The 17787-nt window shown below is 53.3% G+C and overlaps 1 protein-coding gene across 1 annotated transcript; it reads left to right on the top strand.

Annotated features, from left to right (window-relative positions):
* Positions 1-422: 422 nt before the first annotated feature.
* Positions 423-16598, top strand: LOC309382104 (segment polarity protein dishevelled homolog DVL-2-like). The gene is made up of 15 exons (XM_081933579.1): positions 423-779; positions 1594-1663; positions 1921-2078; positions 2794-2903; positions 3027-3159; positions 4634-4724; positions 4886-4955; positions 6532-6671; positions 7182-7258; positions 7369-7436; positions 7654-7788; positions 8518-8649; positions 9947-10123; positions 12572-12796; positions 13541-16598. The coding sequence occupies exons 1-15, from the start codon at positions 589-591 to the stop codon at positions 13996-13998; spliced, it is 2235 nt and encodes a 744-aa protein (XP_081789705.1). The 5' UTR covers positions 423-588; the 3' UTR covers positions 13999-16598.
* The last annotated feature ends 1189 nt before the right edge of the window (positions 16599-17787 follow it).

Raw genomic sequence — 17787 nt, 5'->3', positions numbered from 1 at the left:
AGATGGCTGTAACAGGGCGACTATCCTGGGAGGAGCGCTGCCTGAACGCATGCGCGCCGGAGGGTGGGAAGTGAGGGAGTGGGACGAGATGCCTCTCGAAGGCGGAGTCGCGTCATGGACCCTTGCGCGCGAAGTAAGGGGCTGTCGGGCGACTCCCCGGGGCGGAGCGTGGCTGGTGGCGCATGCGCGCGGGAAGGCGGAATGTGACGCCATGTGAAGCATGCGCGGTAGAGGGGGCGGGGCGTAAGAGGGAGGGCGCCAGTAGGGTCCTCGGAGGGGGCTGGCGGAGTTCTGGATGTGACGCGTGCGCGCTAGAAGGGAGGGGGGTAGCGTCCTCGCGGCGGCGACAGCAGGACGCATGCGCTTTGACGACAGGGCGGCGCCCCTCCGCCCAACGATTGATAACGCATGCGCGCCGTGAGGAAAGGAGCGCCCGGTCCCGCGCTGTTCAGGGGGCGGGGCCGTGCGTGATGACGTCGTGACGCACGGGAGGGAGGCGGGCCGCCGCCGCCGCTGTTTCTCCGCCGCCGCCGCCGCCGCGCGACCCGAGAGGCTTCCCCCACCCCTCCCCCTCCCCTCAGGGTTGCCATGGCGACGGCGGGCGGTCCCCCTCCCCCGTCGGGCGAGACGAAGGTGATCTACCACCTGGACGAGGAGGAGACGCCCTACCTGGTCAAGATCGCCGTGCCGGCCGAGCGCCTCACCCTCGGCCACGTCAAGGCCGCCCTGGCCCGCCCCGGCGCCAAGTACTTCTTCAAGAGCATGGACCAGGACTTCGGGTAGGGGGCCCGCCCCGCCTTTCTCCCCCCTCCCCCACGGGCCCGTCTCCTGGACCTCGAGGGGACCCTCTCGTGGGAGGAGGGAGGCTCTCTCGAGGAGGGAGGGGCACGTGACCCCTCTCCCCAGCAGCACCCCAGAGCCATGGGCTCCTCTGCTGGACCTCGAGGGGTCCCTCTTGCGGAGGTTAAAGATACTTATTCTCGAGGAAGGAAGGGCCGTAACCCCTCTGCCCAGAGGACTGGGGGAGGGAGGGAAGAGAGCCCTTCTGCTGGACCTCGAGGGGTCCCTCTTGGGGGGGAATGAGGCTCTGGAGGACGGAGGGGTATGTCGCCCCTCCCCCACGAGCCCTGGGGGGCAAGAGACCTCTCAGAGCTATGGGCCCCTCTACTGGACCTCAAGGGGTCCCCCTTGGGGGGGTTAATGTGACCCTCTTTTCTGCCTCTGGAGGAGGGGGTCGTGGGCTCCTGAGAGATTGGGTCCTATAGACCCCTCCCCAAAGAGAATACCGAGAGGTTACCCCCCGCCCCCGCAGGTCTTCTGGACCTCAATGTGGAGGGGGGAATGAGCCCCTCTTTACTCCCTAAGGATGGGAGCCCCTGAGAAGCTTTGGGGGGGCGGGGACCCTACCCCTTGCCCATGGAGGGCATTGGCTGGGTAAGAGCCCCCCACTACCACCACTGGGCCCGTCTTCTGGACCTCGGGGAGTCCCCAAGCCTCCTTTTCCTCCTCTGAAGCGGGAGGGAGGGGCTTCCCCACCCATCTGAGACCCCCTACTGCCTTTCCCCCCCTCACACTGATCCCCTCCCTTTGCAGGGTGGTGAAGGAGGAGATCACGGACGACAACGCCCCCCTGCCCTGCTTCAACGGAAGAGTCGTCTCCTGGGTACGCCAGCCTACCCACCCACCCACCCACCCTGCCTTGGGGACTCCTCAAGCTGAGCCTGCTGGGAGTCGGAGTGGGATTGCGGTCCTCCGGGTTGATTGGCGGGTTTGTGGGGAGGGGGGAGTCTTGTCTAGTCTGGGAAGAAGATTCAAGGGGGAGGGGCCCCACTCAGCTCGGAGGGAGGGGGAGGGAGGGCCAGATGGACGCCTTCACCCCCCCCCCTCCATCTCTCTTCCCCGCTTTTCTCCCCCACCCAGCTGGTGTCTTCGGAGGTCCCCCCACCCGAGATGCCTCCGCCCCCTCCTCCCGCTCCGGTAGAAGTCCTCCCAGAGCCTTCCCCCCCACCTCCTCCTCTTCCTCCGCTGCCCGTGGAGAGGACCAGCGGCATTGGGGACTCCCGTCCTCCTTCCTTCCAGTGAGTAGGAACGGCCGTGTGTATCTTCTACGTTGCGGGATTAAAAAGGGGGACTGGCCCACCCAGCCTAGGACTGGGATGAAGGTCAGTAGGAATTTGGGGGGGGGGATCTCAGGGTAACGGAAGGAAAGCTTGGGCTAACTTTTTTCACAAGCAACTTTTGCATTTATTGCATTTATTTGCAAATTAGATTTTGATCCAACGGGTATTACTCTATAAGGAATTCCAGGGGTCGCCATCACATCTCATGTTCCTCTTCCTTCCTTCTGTTTTCTCCCCCCAAAACCCCCAGCCGGCTTTCATGCCTAAGGCGGGACTAGAACTCCCCGACTCCTGGTGATTGGCCCAAAGTCACCCAGTCGGCTTTTATGCCTAAGGCGGGACTAGAACTCCCTGTCTCCTGGTGATTGGCCCAAAGTCACTCAGCTGGCTTTCATGCCTAAGGCGGGACTAGAACTCCCTGTCTCCTGGTGATTGGCCCAAAGTCACCCAGCCGGCTTTTATGCCTAAGGCGGGACTAGAACTCCCTGTCTCCTGGTGATTGGCCCAAAGTCACCCAGCCGGCTTTTATGCCTAAGGCGGGACTAGAACTCCCCGACTCCTGGTGATTGGCCCAAAGTCACCCAGCTGGCTTTCGTGCTAAAGACAGAACTAGAACTCGCCATCTCCCAGTTCCCGCACCTTCACCCCTATGCCCAACTGGTTTCCTTTGCAGCCCAAACCTCTCGGGGAGCTGCGAGAACTTGGACCACGAAACCGAGACGGAGTCTGTCGTGTCGCTGCGGAGAGACCAGCCACGTCGCAGGGAGAGCATGGAGCACGGAGGTAACCTCCCCTCCCTCCGAATGCTTCCTTGGGCCTTTCCCAGAGGGGAGGGGAGGGGAGGGGAAGCGGCCGACCCAATCCTCGCGGCCGGATCCCTCTGACGCCGTTTCCTTTCCGGCTCAGGCGGGCACCGGATAAACGGACCATCCCGGCTGGAGCGCCACTTGGCCGGCTACGAGAGCTCCTCCACGCTGCTCACCAGCGAGCTGGAGACCACCAGCCTCTGCGACTCGGACGACGACGGTGCCATGAGCCGGTGAGAGGGGCCGGGAAAGCCGGCGGGGGGCGGCAGGAAACACAAATCCCTCACTTTTGGGAAGGGCTGCCAACTAGCGGTGGCATTTGGCCGGTTCGGGCCGCTTTCCCCGAAGCGTTTGCGGAAATTTTGAGTAGTTCGGAGAACCGGCACATGCTGCCTCTGGCTGGCCCTGCCCCCCCTCTCTCCTCTGCCTCCCGAGTCCCAGCTGATAGGGGGATTTTGCAGTGTCCTTCCCCTGCCCCACCCACCAAGCCCCGCCCACGGAACCGATATGAAACAATTTTGAATCCCGCCACTGGCTGCCAACCCTCCTTGCTCTGGGGTGGAATGACGCCCGGAAGTGGGGCTGCTCTCTGGGGCTCACCTTGAGAGTCCAGGAAGGTTTGTGTGTCACAAAGCTGGGTTGTCTTCCCAAAATCCATTCCCCTGGGATTGGCCCACTCCGCCCATGCCAGCACAGGAGGCATGCCACGGGCACCATCGTAGAGGGTATTCCGGCTGGCGTGGTCTGGGAGAAGGAGGTGCTGTTGCCTCTGCCCTTTGGAACATCTCCCCCTGCCCCATGTGAGGTGGGCTCTGACCCTGTTGACCCTTCACGAGAGTCTTCAGTGGAGGGATTGAGATAATGGTTAGAAGGTCAGAGTCGGAAGGGGCCTTGGAGGTCTTCTAGACCAACCCCCTGCTGAAGTAGGAGACTCATATCATCCCAGACAAATGGCAGTCCGGTCTCTTCTTAAAAACATCCAGTGTTGGAACTCTCACAACTTCTGGTGGCAAGCAGTTCCGCTGGTTAATTGTACTCACTGTTAGGAAGTTTCTCCTTAATTCCAAATTGCTTCTCTTCTCTTTCCTCTTTTTCTTTCTTTCTTTCTTTCTTTCTTTCTTTCTTTCTTTCTTTCTTTCTTTCTTTCTTTCTTTCTTTCTTCCTCCCTCCCTCCCTCCCTCCCTCCCTCCCGTTCTTTCCTTCCTTCCTATGATTCATTCATTCTTTCTTCCTTTCAGTTAGGGCTATTTGGATCTTTATAGTATTTTACCTTATAATATTTTTACAAGTAGCCCTTCCTTTAAAACCATACATTGAACGACCGTTTGAACAAAGGATCTTACGACTTAGAAATGTCACCGTATCCCGTGATTAAAATACGGACCTTTTGGCAACCGACTCGTATTTATGACGGTCGCAAGGCCCCCGGGGTCACGTGTTTTCCCTTTCGTGTCCGTCTGACAAGCCGCATCCATGGGGAAGCTGGATTCACTCAACAACCGTGTTATAACTCTGCAGCGATTCACTTTGAGCCCCTTGGGCAAGAAAAGGCCGTTAAGACCCCGCAAAACTCGCGGAACCAAAACTCGTTCAGCAGCAGAAATGTGGGGCTCCGTTACGGTCGTGGGTTGCGGAAAGCATTGCTGGGTGGTGCCCTTTCCGCCGTGCCTTCCCTCCTGTTAGCCGCTCGCCCCGTTCCCTCCGCAGGTTTAGCAGTTCCACGGAGCAGAGCAGCGCCTCCCGCCTTCTCAAGCGCCACCGTCGGAGGAGGAAGCAGCGCCCGCCGCGTCTCGAACGGGTAGGTCCCAGGCCGGGAGGGGAGTGTGTGTCTCAGCCCCTGGGGCCCAGAGGGTCTCTTCTCTCCGGGCAGCCAAAGGAGCACGATTGCAGTTGGGAGGAAGGGACCCAACGCAGGTGGTCTCATTCCTGCATCTACCGCGCGTTTCTCCTGTCTTGCAGACGTCGTCCTTCAGCAGCGTCACCGACTCCACAATGTCGCTCAACATCATCACCGTCACCCTGAACATGGGTAAAGACCCCTGGGTGGGCCAAAGAGAGAGAGGGATGAAAACAGCGTTGCAAATTTGCACACAAAAAAAAAAGGCTCCCCAAACACAACCAGCCCTCCGAAGGGAACTCAGAGATTCCTTTGTTCGAGCGCCGGCAGCCCCGGCAAAAAGATTCCCTCACGGGCTCACAGGTCTGGCTTGCCAGGAGATGAATGGTTGTCTGCCAGACCTATTCATCTCCGCCCCCGGCCTTTGATCCCCAGAGCTAGGGTGGGGCTTCGATAGCAGCAGTGGCTCTTCCTTCCCAAGGACCGGCCCATAGATTTCCACTGTTCTCCTCTCCTTTCTGCAAATCTGGCACTGGGCCCAGGTGTTCCTCCTCTTCCTCATCAACCACCTCCATATCTGGGGGCTGTTGACTCTCTGCCTGAGGGCTGACGGACAGCCCAATCTCCACCTCTGTCTGTCTGTCTCTCTCTCTCTCTCTCTCTCTCTTTCTTTCTCACTCTCTTTCTCATTGTCTGTCTTTCTTTCTCACTCTCTGTCTTTCTCTCTCACTCTCTTTCTCTCTCACACACAGACACCACAAATATGATCCTGCTGAGACCTCTTGTAGCTGAACCTGTTCTTTATCATTTATTTATTAAGCGATTTTATATAACTTACACATCGCTGACAATTGTAGGCGGCTTACAATACTGAAGAAAAGTTCAGTTATCAATAAAAGTTATCAATATATGTAGCTCTGCGTTGAGATAGAGTGATAGATTAGATTAGATTTGGATGGATGGATGGAAAGATAGGTGGAGAGATGGAGAGAGAGAGATAGGGATATAGACAAAGGGAATGGACAGACATAGATATGGAGATAAGAGATAGAGAAAGGATGGATGGATGATTACATAGATATAGAGATGATGGATGGATGGAGAGATAGGTGGAGAGAAGGGGGGAGATACATAGACAAAGGAAATGGATGGATGGATGATTAGATAGATGATGGATGGATGGGAAGATAGGTGGAAGGAGGGAGATAGACAGATGGAGATAGAGATAGAGAGAAAGAGAATGGATGGATGATTAGATAGATGATGGATGGGTGGAGAGATAGGTAGGTAGAGAGATAAGAGAGAGAGAGAAAGGGAATGGATGGATGGATGATGAGATAAATATAGATGGATGGATGGAGAGAGAGGTGGAGAGATGGATAGAGAGGAGGGGGAGATATATAGACAAAGGGAATGGATGGATTAGATAGATAGATGGATGGGTGGAGAGATAGGTAGAGGGAGATAGACAGACAGATGGAGATAGAGATAGAGAGAAAGGGAATGGATGGATGGATGATTAGGTAGATGAGAGATGGATGGATGGATGGAGAGAGGGATGAGAGAGAGAGAGACCTGAGGGGTCTTTGGGGCTTTCTGTGCTGGATAGTTTCCCTGCAGGTGTTTCCTCATCCAAACTAGCCAGCATCTCCATCCTGACTGACCATGTGAACCTAGTTTGGGTAAGGAAAAGCTCCGAGAGCGCCAAGGGCCCTGACCTCCTCCTCCCCCTCCTCCCCCTCCTTTTCTCCTGCTCTTGTTTTGGTAGAGAAATACAACTTCCTGGGCATCTCCATCGTGGGGCAGAGCAACGAGCGGGGAGACGGCGGGATCTACATCGGCTCCATCATGAAAGGGGGGGCTGTGGCAGCCGACGGCCGGATCGAGCCGGGAGACATGTTGCTTCAGGTGAGGGGCGGGCGCCATTTCCTTCGCGCAACGCAGCGTGAAGCCCATGGGATGCCTTGTGGCTCAGGGTTAAACCTCCGGGCTCCTTGGTGCTCTTGGAGCCGGGGAGGGGAGGGGTTTCCTGTGACCCAAACCCAACGCACTGATGCCGTTGCTTAGTTTGGTCGTGAAACGTCTGCAAGGAAAGCATCCAGCTGAGAGACCCCTCAGGAGCCCACAGGCGTCGTCTTCCTCCTCCTCCTCCTCCTCTTTTCTGCAGATCCCACACACACCCCCTTCTAGGCCTGATGACGTTCTCTTGCTGGGTCATGAAAGGCCTGCAAGAAAGCCACCACGCTCAGAGAGCATGAAAGACCCCACCCACATAAACGCCTTCCCCTCCTTTTTCGGAGTCTCTCAGCTCCTGCCAGGGCTGAGTTCCAGACTCTCCATCGCTTGGAGGGAGGAGGTGAGGGGAAAACGCCAGGGGGCTGAAAGCATCCCCCCCCTCCCTCCCTTTTTTAACCCCAGGTGAACGACATCAACTTCGAGAACATGAGCAACGACGACGCTGTGCGAGTCCTGAGGGAGATTGTCCACAAGCCAGGGTGAGTCCTGACAAAAATCCCTCTCCAGTATCCTCTCTCGCCCCTGGGGAGGGGGCTTCCCGGTGTTTCCCCCCCAAAACCCCTGATCCCTCCCTTTCCTTCCATTGCAGCCCCATCGTCCTGACGGTGGCCAAGTGCTGGGACCCCTCCCCGCAAGGGTACTTCACTCTGCCGAGAAGTAAGCCGTCCATGCCAATCCTTGCCCGCCACGGGGGTGGCTGTGTGGGTGGGGGATTGGTGTTTGTGGGGGCAAATCTGTCGGGGTCTCCCCGCTGCTAAGAAACCGGTGGGAATCAGCCGAGCCTGACCAGGCAAGGAGGGAGGGGAGTAGAACGAGGGGCGATGGGGGGGGGTCCCCCAGAGGACTCACCGTATCCCTTCCTGTTCCCGTCCAGACGAGCCCATCCAACCCATCGATCCGGCAGCTTGGGTGTCCCACTCCGCCGCTTTGACGGGGGCTTTTGTTCCCTACCCGGGCAGCAGTTCCATGAGCACCATCACTTCGGGGACGTCTGTCACAGAGACCGAACGTGAGTCTGACACGCACCCCCCACTCCTCACCAGCCGCCTCTGTGGTAGCCCGCCAGAGGCCAGTGGAGCTGGCAGCAGATTCGGAGAGTGAGGAGGGTGGGGAGGAAGATGGGTCAGTCCTGGAGTCTGGGGAAGGCTCTGATGAGGGCTCTGTGTCAGAGACAGAGAGGGGGCCAGGGCCGTCCGACAGTTATCAGCTGCCTTCGGAGTCAGACATCAGTGAGGCAGAAGAACAGCTGGAGCCTGTTCCTGTATGCGCATGCTCAGCCAGACAAAGGGAACAGCTAAGGAACAGGGGTCAACTTGGGAGGAAGGCCACAGGGGGTCGATGAACGGCCCCTCCAAGAGGAAATAAAAGAGGGAGGCCAGGGGAGTGGAGTTTGCAGGAGACGATGATTTCTCTTCATTGGTTCGTGACTCTCCGAGACTCCTTGCCAAGTTTTGCAGAGATCGGCCTGGCAGCTCTCCAAGCCAGAGAAGGTCTGTGACTGTAAATCCTCCCTTGAGAGGCTTTGCTGGATGGGAAGGAGCAGAATTCACGGGAAATTAATACAAGGGGTTTTTGTCGGGATGAGGAGTTTGCTTCAGGCTCTCGGGAAGCCTCAGTCAGAACAGGGGCATTGTACACCCGGTAGGAAAAAAGGACTTCCGGTTGGTAAACGGGCGGGCGAGGTGCCCACTCGGGAACTCCCGGGGACGGTCACCGATTCCGTTCTGATTCTCGCTAGGCTTTGACGACTTCAACCTCTCGATCCACACGGACATGGCGTCGGTCACCAAGGCCATGGCCTCCCCGGAGTCCGGCCTGGAAGTCCGCGACCGCATGTGGCTGAAGATCACCATCCCGGATGCTTTTCTAGGTATCGGGGGAGCCCGCGAGAGGGGGGAGCCGATCCCCCAAACTGAGCAGCCAGCAGCAGTGACCAGTGTCCCCAAAAGTAGCCCCCTAACGTAGGGTCCTGCGGGGCCCCAAAAATAAGAACGACCCGGGGAGGAGCTCCCGAGCTGAGCCATTAATGCTTTCACCCCTATAGATGCAATCCTCGACTTGCGACTACAGTCGGGACCGTTGCCAAGCCAAGGCGGGCGTTGCGTTGATTGCACGGAAGTTAATTTCACGACAGATTTGGCTAGGGTTTTTAAGTGACTTGCTGCAGTCGTTAAGTGAAGCACGTAGCCGTTAAGCGAACCTGCCGCCACCCCCGTGGTTGGAAACAGAATCGGAAGAGGTCAAATTGCGGGTCACGGGGACTTTGCATCGTTGCAAACATGTGCTGGTTGCTAAGAGCCCAGTTTGGTTCAAGCTACTGTTGAGAATGCGGCAACAGTCACCAGTGCGAAAGTTGCCGATAAGTCCCTTGCGGAGTGCTTTTCTAGCTTGGAACGGTTGCTAAATGGATGGTTGTAAGTCGAGGACTCCCTTGTAGGCATAATCTTGCCCCACTGAGGACTGTGGTGTCCAGGCCCCACCCCAACAGTGGTGTCCAAGCCTTGGCAGTTTTTTGACTTGTGGACTTCAACTCCCAGAATTCCCCGGCTGGCTGGGGAATTCTGGGAGTTGAAGTCCACAAGTCTTAAAGCTGCAAAGTTGGACTCCCCCAATCTCCAATGCACTCCGGGAACTATTAAGGAGAGGCTGTCTTCACCCTCGTTCTCTCACACTTCGCTGCTCGTCCTCGACTTTAGGACCACAACCGAGCCGGGAATTTCTCTTCGCTAAGCGTGAGAAGTGAAGTGAGCTCTGCCCCGTTTTACCACCTTCCTTTCCACAGGTGAAGTGAATCGCCACAGTTCCAACACGGTTGTTAAGTGAATCTCCCTTCCCTATTGACTTTGCTTGTCATAAGGTTGGAAAGGGAGAATTGTGTCTCACACACACACACGCCCACAGGACGCTGCAATGGTCATATATACGAGTCCGTTGCCAAGCATCTGAATTTTGAGCGTGTAAACCACGGGGACGCTGCGGCGGTTGTTAAGTGTGAAACGGTCCCAAGTCCCTTTTTTTAGTGCCGTTTTTTACTCCGAACGGTCACTAAACAAAGTGTTGCAAGTCGAGGACGACCTCTGTAATCTAAGCCGAGTTGCCTCTTCCTCTCCATCCCCCTCTTCCTTTACCCTCCCATCACCCGGCCGTCTTCCCATTTATCCCGCCAGGTTCGGATGTGGTGGACTGGCTCTACCACCACGTGGAAGGCTTCCAGGACCGCCGCGAAGCGCGCAAGTATGCCAGCAACCTCCTGAAGGCCGGCTTCATCCGCCACACGGTGAACAAGATCACCTTCTCTGAGCAGTGCTACTACATCTTCGGTGACTTCAGCAGCTGCGAGAATTGTGAGTGCCTTGGATAGGAGGAGAACGAATGGGTGACCCCGCTACTTCATCGATTGGGCTGACCTCCTTAGTAGAAGGGGGGGATCAAGGAGATGTGATATATCTTGACTAGAGCAAAGAGAGAGAGGGGGGAGGGGGGGAAGGAAGCTGGCTGGGGAATTCTGGGAGTTGAAGTCCACCGGTCTCCCAAGTTGCCAAGTTTGGAGACCCTCCTGCTTTACAGCATTATGTTGTGTACCCCAGGAATGGAATGGAGAATTAGAATAGAGAATAGAATAGAAATAGAATAGAGAACTGGAATAGATTAGAAATAGGAATGGAATGGAATAGAACAGGAGAATTAGGATATGGATAGAAATAGAATAGAATAGAATGTGGAGTGGAATGGAATAGAGAATTAGAATTAAGAATAGAAATAGAATAGAACAGAGAATTAGAATATGAATAGAAATAGAATAGAGAATTAGAATAAAGAATAGAAATAGATCAGAGAATTAGAATATGAATAGAATAGAATTAGGATATGGATAGAAATAAAATAGAATGTGGAGTGGAATGGAATGGAATAGAGAATTAGAATAAAGAATAGAAATAGAATAGAACAGAGAATTAGAATATGAATAGAATAGAATAGGAGAATTAGGATATGGATAGAAATAGAATAGAATGTGGAGTGGACTGGAATGGAATGAAATGGAATAGAGAATTAGAATAAAGAATAGAAATAGATCAGAGAATTAGAATATGAATAGAATAGAATTAGGATATGGATAGAAATAAAATAGAATAGAATGTGAAGTGGAATGGAATAGTTAGAATAAAGAATAGAATAGAAATAGAACAGAATAGAGAATGAGAATATGGATAGAAATAGGAATAGAATAGAACAGAAGAATTGGAATTGGGAATTGGAATGGAATAGAGCCGGAAGGGACCTTGGAGGTCTTCTAGTCCAGCCCCCTGCTCAAACAGGAGAACCTATACAATCTCAGACAAGTGACCGTCCGGTCTCTCCTTAAAAACGTCCAGTTTTGGAGCACCCACGACTTCTGGTGTCACGCTGTTCCACTGGTTAATTGTCCTCACTGCTAGGAAGTTAATTCCAGGAGAAGATATTCATTCCTTAGGACTCATTGACATCCGTATAAAATCAATCCCTGTCGCCGCTCGTTGGTTTTCTGGCTGCGAATCCCTTGTCTCCCAATTTATTTATTGAACATGTTGATTACGACGTACTCAGTGAATATTTCCAGTTTTGGACTATGGAACGTGTGGAAGGGCTGGGACTTTACCAGCCCCCCCCCCCCCCGTGTTCTCTTTTCTCTCCCTTTGGGTGGGGCCCTTATCTCCCCCCCCAAGAACTTGTTTGCAATCCAAACAAGACGGAGATAAACAAATGACTGAACAAAGAGAGAAGTCTTTGTTGACTCGTTTGGGAGACTCGTTTTGTAATAGTTGCGAAATGGCGACCACCGAGGCGCCTCGCTTTGCCTGTGATCCGAGCCCAACTTTTAAGGTAGTCTTGGCTTATCTTGGATTCTCTGCCGGTCTGAGCGGAGGCTGGTTTCTCAAAAAGAAAAGAAAAGAAAAGGAAGTTCTGTGTTTTTTTTAAAAAAAAATGCTTTTCTTAATATTTTAATTACATTTAATTCTTGGGAAGCCAGGTGTGTCCTGCCCAGCTGCACCTGGATTGCTCTTGTGTCTTCACGCCCACTCCTGAATTTTCCCAGCCCGTCATTTTTCCCACCGTTTCTTCCCTCCCCTTTGCTCGAAGAGCAGGCAGGTAGTCCTCGCTGAGCGACTGCCTCGTTTAGCGGCTATTCGCTGAGATAAAAACATGACTTCGGGACCAAATCTTGTTTTCGTCCCCGTTGTAAATCGAAGGAAAGTTGGAAGTTAGATTGTAAGCACGGTTACGGTTTCGCTCAGTGGCTGCGGAATACAGCTAGTCCTCAACTTATAACGGTCCATTGAGTGACTGTTCACAAGTTAACAACGGCACCGAAAAAATTGACTTAGGACCGTGCTTCACACTTAATGCCCGTTAGTGACCCCCGCGGTCACATGATCAAAATTCGGATGCTTGTCAACGGATTCACATTTATGACGGTCGTAGTGTCCCGAGGTCACATGATCCCCTTTTGGTGACCTTCTGACAAGAAATGGGCAAGCCAGATTCACTAAACAACCATTGTTACTAACTTAACAACTGCCCTGATTCACTTGAGAGCTGTGTGGTAAGCAAGGTTGTGAAACTAAGTTAAGAAATGCCTCACTTAGCAGCATCAATTTGTGGCTCCGTTGCGGTCGTAAGTCGAAGACTACCTGTAAGTGCTTTGTGGTCACTCATTGAAATTGTGGAGGGAGGGGTCACGTCCTGACTGAGAAAGCCTCTGTGATTGACAGCTGACTTGGGGTTTGATCCCCGTTCTCTCTTTTGTCCTCTAGATATGGCCAACCTCTCGCTGAACGACAATGACGGATCCAGCGGGGCGTCCGACCAGGACACGCTGGCACCTCTGCCTCTGCCAGGGGCCACTCCTTGGCCGCTGATGCCAACGTTTCCCTACCAGTATCCAGCCCCCCACCCGTACAGCCCCCAGCCCCCGCCCTACCACGAGCTCTCCTCCTACAGCTACGGGGTGGGGAGTGCTGGCAGCCAGCAGAGCGAAGGTAAGTGGGGCACTCTGGAGTAGGGACCTCGGCCGGCTGGGGAGAATGGGCTCTGGGATCCGCTGGACAAAGGAGGCTGGGAGATTGGGGGGGGGGGAGCAGCTCAGAACCGGGCCCTTGCCTCTTTGGAATTGGGGAGGGGTTTCTGGGAAGGCCTTCCTTCCCTCGCTCTCATTTTTATATCCTTTTTAAAATTTTATATTTGTGTTTTTCCTCTTTGTAAGCCTCGGGAAGATGCTAGTCCTCATGCTGTGACCCTGAGGGGGTCTGCCCAAAGTCAGGACAGTCGTAAACAAAGTCATCACATGACCGCCCTAATTTTACGACCTTTTTTCCCCCACAGCGGTCGCTAAGCAAGCCACCAAGGTTGTTAAGTGGATCTGCGGTCATTTCAGCCCCCTCATTGTTTGCCAGGGCAAGATTTTAAAAATGTGTACCCTGGGCCACTGACTCGTACTTATGACGGTTGCAGCGTTCCTGGGGAGGGGGTGTCACGTGATTTCCCTTTTGCGGCCTTCTGACGAGCAAAATCAACCGGGAAGCCAGATTCACGTAACAACCGGGTTACTGATTCGCTTAACGGCCGTGACAAAAAAAGGTTGCAAAATGGGACAAACATCACTGAGCAACGGCCTTGAATTATTAACGTAAATTTTGCGCTCGATTGCAGCCATAAGTCGAGGACTCCCTGTGGAAACCTTAATTCAGACATCCATTGATCAACGTGGTTTCCTTGTCTTGCAGGCAGCCGCAGTAGCGGCTCAAACCGCAGCGACGGGGGCAGCCGGGGGGCCGGGCGACCCAAGGAGGAGAAGCCGGGGGCGGATTCGAAATCCGGCAGTGGCAGCGAGTCAGAATACTCCATCCGTAGCGGCAGCCAGCGCGGTGGGCCGGCGTTGGTGCCCGGCGGGGAGGGCTCCTCGCAGCGCAGCCAGCACAGCCTGGGGGGCGTCAGCGTGCGCTCCCACCCCTCCCTCCACAGCGCCTACGCGGCCCCCGGCGGAGTGCCCTTGACCTACAAACCGATGATGGTGATGATGGTGCCGCCGCCTCCCCCTCCTCTTCCTCCCCCCGCCATACAGCCTCCGGGCGCGCCTCCGGTGCGGGATCTGGGCTCGGTGCCCCCCGAGCTGACCGCCAGCCGGCAGTCCTTCCACATGGCCATGGGGAACCCCAGCGAGTTCTTTGTGGACGTGATGTGATGGGGGATGGACGCGGGCTCCGCTTCTCCCCCCCCCCCCCGTACCATCCGTTCTCGCCCAAAGCCTCTTCTTTTGTGGGGGGGACCGGGACGAGGGGTGTCCCTCCCCAAAGGACGGACCACAAACCCTCCCAGTCCCAGAGTGACCAGCTGACCCTTTGCCCCAAACGGGCTGCTCACGGCAACGAGTCCATCCCTGCGGGCCGCGAGACAATCCCTCCGGGCTGCCTCACGCTTTCCTAGCCATCTTGCCTTCCGCTCCGGGGAGGGCTGGCCAAGCGGCTTTTCGGGATTGGCCGTGACTCAGGTCTTCCTCCGACGTTCGTGCCTTGCTATGCTGAGCCAGGGAGGCTCAGCGTTCTCCGAACAGCCTTGAAAAAAAAAATCACCTCGTCTTCCGGGGGTCGGAGGGGGGGAGCCGAACCCACCTCCGTCCCTCATCCGAGTTATCTTTCTTTTTGTTCTTCCCTCTTCCCGAGATTTGGCTCCTGAGGGAGGGGGGGGTGCTTCCTTTTTCCGTTTGCAAGTGGGGGGGCTTCCTGCTTCTCTGTGGGACGGGGTCAAAAAAGTCAAAATGGCCGAAGCAAAGGTACGCTCCCAATTCCGACCTCGGCCCCGCGGTGGGCGCCTCGTCTCGACGGTACTTTCCTGGCCTTCTTCTCGAAGGCGTCTCCGAGCCGGTAACAATGAAGGGGTCTTTTTTTAAATTGTTCTGTGTTCGTTTGTTTTTTTATTAAGAAAATGTTTTTTATAGATTGTTTTTCATTCACTTTTTTTTGGGGGGGGGGGCGTTAATTCCTCGTCCTTTAAACGTGTATAGGGTATCTTGTCCCCAGTTGTATTTTTAACACTACAGCCCGTCCTGTTTCTGAACCGGGGGGGGGGGTGTCTTTATTTCTTTCCTAACTTCATTTTGCTCCCCTCTTTATCTTTGGGAAGGAGTGGGGGGGGGGTCACACCCCAAATGTCACCTTTGGGGCTTAATTTTTTAGCTTGCTTTTCCGTTGATGTCGTCTCCTTGCCTTCTCTCCTGGGGAGCCTTGTGGGTGAAGGAAAACCCCAGAAGTTACAGAACTTGGGGGGGGGGATATGAGGGGGGGGCTTTAAGCAGCACCCCCTATCTTACACACCAGCATAATCCCCTCCCGTTGCAAAAAAGCCGCAAACTTTCAGGTTACTTTGTCCCCAAATTGTCTCCCTGCGGGGGTGGGGGTATATTGGGGTTTTGAGCCCCGCAGAAGCCTCTGGAGAGACCCCCTTCCTGCCCCACTCCCTTCTTCAAAATTTTAAGGGGGGATCCATCTCCCCAAAGAACGGACCGAATTCTCCCACTCCCAGCTATTGCCTTGATAGGGCAGAATTGGGGAGCATGCAAACAGCAGGAAGTGGGGTTGATTTTGTGCCTGTCCCTTCTCTCCCCCCCCCACAAAAAAATCTGCCTCAATTCATTTCTATCCCCCCTCCCCCCAAAAAACAGGATACAGACTCTATCTACCATGGTGCTATTTTTTGCCCCAAGCCCAACAGGGTCTCTTGGAGCGGTGTTTCTCGCCAGCTTGAAAGATGGGTGGACTTCAACTCCCAGAATTCCCCAGCCAGCGAAGGTTTCCCAGCATTCACCATGGATAGGACAGATGCAGCTAAAAAACCTTTAGTGCATCTTTTTTTGGTGTGGGGGGGTAACTTAATGGATAAGTAAATTTCTTAATAGACAGCGGGAATGCGGTTTAGATGTAATATATCTTGATTTCGTCAAAGTGACAAAACTAACCCACAATGAGCTAAATGAAGAAGAGAGTTTAATGTGGGCTAGATGGCAGGGCAATTCAACGGAAGATTGATGTACGGGCTGGGGAATTCTGGGAGTTGAAGCCCACCCATCTTCCAGGAGACCCCTTACTCTAGCCCAGGGGTGTCCAAACTTGGGAACTTTAAGACTTGTGGACTTCAACTCCCAGAATTCCCCAGCCAGCATGGCTGGCTGGGGAATTCTGGGAGTTGAAGTCCACAAGTCTTAAAGTTCCCAAGTTTGGACACCCCTGGAGTAAGGGGTCTCCTGGAAGATGGGTGGGCTTCAACTCCCAGAATTCCCCAGCCCGTACATCAATCTTCCGTTGAATTGCCCTGCCATCTAGCCCACATTTAACTGTCTTTCTTATTCATTTAGCTTGTCGTGGGTTATTTTTGCCACCTTGCAGAAATCAAGATATATTACATCTAAACCGCATTCCCACGGTCTATTAAGAAACTTGCGCACCTATTAAGAAAGTTACAAAGGAGTTGAAATCCACCCACCTTCAAGGGCCAAAATTGAGAAACGCTGTTGTTTTTTTAAGAGGCATCCTATTGAGGTGGCCACCCTTCTGGGATCCACACCAGATATGGAGGACTACAAGCTCCATCGTCCCCTTGGCCGTCCTCGGCATCGGACCCCGACTATTTAGCCCTCCTGTATCCCTCGGGGGTCTGTGCACACGCGTGGCGAAGGTGTGTTTCGTGTGATTGTTAGCAGAATACACTTTTTGTAAGGACATATTTATTTTTTAGCTCTTTTGTGTACAAAAAGCCTTCAATTAAAAAAATAAAAACTTTTAAAAGAGAGCCAAAGTTTGCGCAGCTGTGTGTTTTGTAAAAAGATGTGGGTGGGTGCGAGTGTAAGATTGTGTAAAATATTTGTGTGTGGGGGGGTGTTATAGTTTTGAGTTCATCCAAATTGGTTCATCCCAAATTTTGTGACTTTTAAATATTTCTTTGCTTTAATTTAAAACATGTCATTTTAAAATGGAGATTTGATTTTTTTTTAATTTGATTTTTTTCCAAAAAAAGATTTTATATTGACTTACGTCCACAGTTGACCCCCAAATTTCAAAGACGATTGAGTTTTGTCCCGTCTTATGACCTTTCTGGCCACGGTTGTTAAGTGAATCACAAGTTGCTCAGTTAGTGACATGGCATTAAATGAATCCGGCTTCCCCGTCGGAAGATCGCCAAAGGGGGAAATCACCTGACCCCGGGACACTGCAACTGACATAAGTACCTGCCAGTTGCCAAGTGTCTGAATTTAGACGACAATGGTCGTATGTAGGAAAAATGGGTCACAAGTCACCTTTTTCAGTGCCGTTGTAACTTTGGACACTAAACGGATGGTTGGAAGTTGAGAACTATCTATAAATTAAGATACTAAGAGAAGGTCTTGTATAAATGTGGATTGTAAACCAGTATTTTTTTTCAATCTTGGTCGCTTGATGGGTGGACTTCAACTCCCAGAATTCCTCAGCATTCCTCAGCCATCTTCAAGGGAAGAAAGTGGAATTATGGGAATTGGAGTCCATCCATCTTCAAGTGGAAAAAAAATGGAATTCTGGGAGTTAAAAGTCCACCTTCAATTGAATTCTGGGGGTTGAAGGCCATCCACCTTTTTTAAAAAACAAACCGTGCAATCAACAATCGCACAATTACCGCAACATTAAAATAGGCGAGAGATTGTGTAGTTTGTGTTGTTCAGTTCTGAAAACTTTTAATTGTGAATTTTTTAAAATCCAAACAATGGGGGGGGGAGATGTCCCAATTTTGCTAAGGACGTCCAAAGGAGGTTTGCAAAGTCAAGGACAAAATGACCAACCTGGAAAAGAGGGGAGGGGATTTGAGACCCTCCCCCCCCCCAAGGAATCTGAGTTGGGAGGAAAACAAGGTTTAAAAATAACCGCTTTATGTCCTCTCCGTCCCAAGAATCCGCGTTGAATGACCCCTGCCCGCCCCCTCCTCATTTATCTCGCAAAGGGGGAGGGGG

This window comes from Natrix helvetica, assembly GCF_964273705.1.
Source record: "Natrix helvetica genome assembly, chromosome: Z".
NCBI lineage: Eukaryota > Metazoa > Chordata > Lepidosauria > Squamata > Natricidae > Natrix > Natrix helvetica.
The sequence above is the reverse complement of the archived record's forward strand: the minus strand, read 5'-3'. Positions and strand labels throughout refer to the sequence as shown.

What these genes read in the sequence shown, in the direction of transcription:
- LOC309382104 (XM_081933579.1), top strand. Translation starts at nt 589, where the DNA reads ATGGCGACGGCGGGCGGTCCCCCTCCCCCGTCGGGCGAGACGAAGGTG. An exon ending in ACGGAAGAGTCGTCTCCTGG is followed by an intron (nt 1,664 to 1,920) that starts GTACGCCAGCCT and finishes TCCCCCACCCAG; the next exon opens with CTGGTGTCTTCGGAGGTCCC. An exon ending in GAGATTGTCCACAAGCCAGG is followed by an intron (nt 7,259 to 7,368) that starts GTGAGTCCTGAC and finishes CTTCCATTGCAG; the next exon opens with CCCCATCGTCCTGACGGTGG.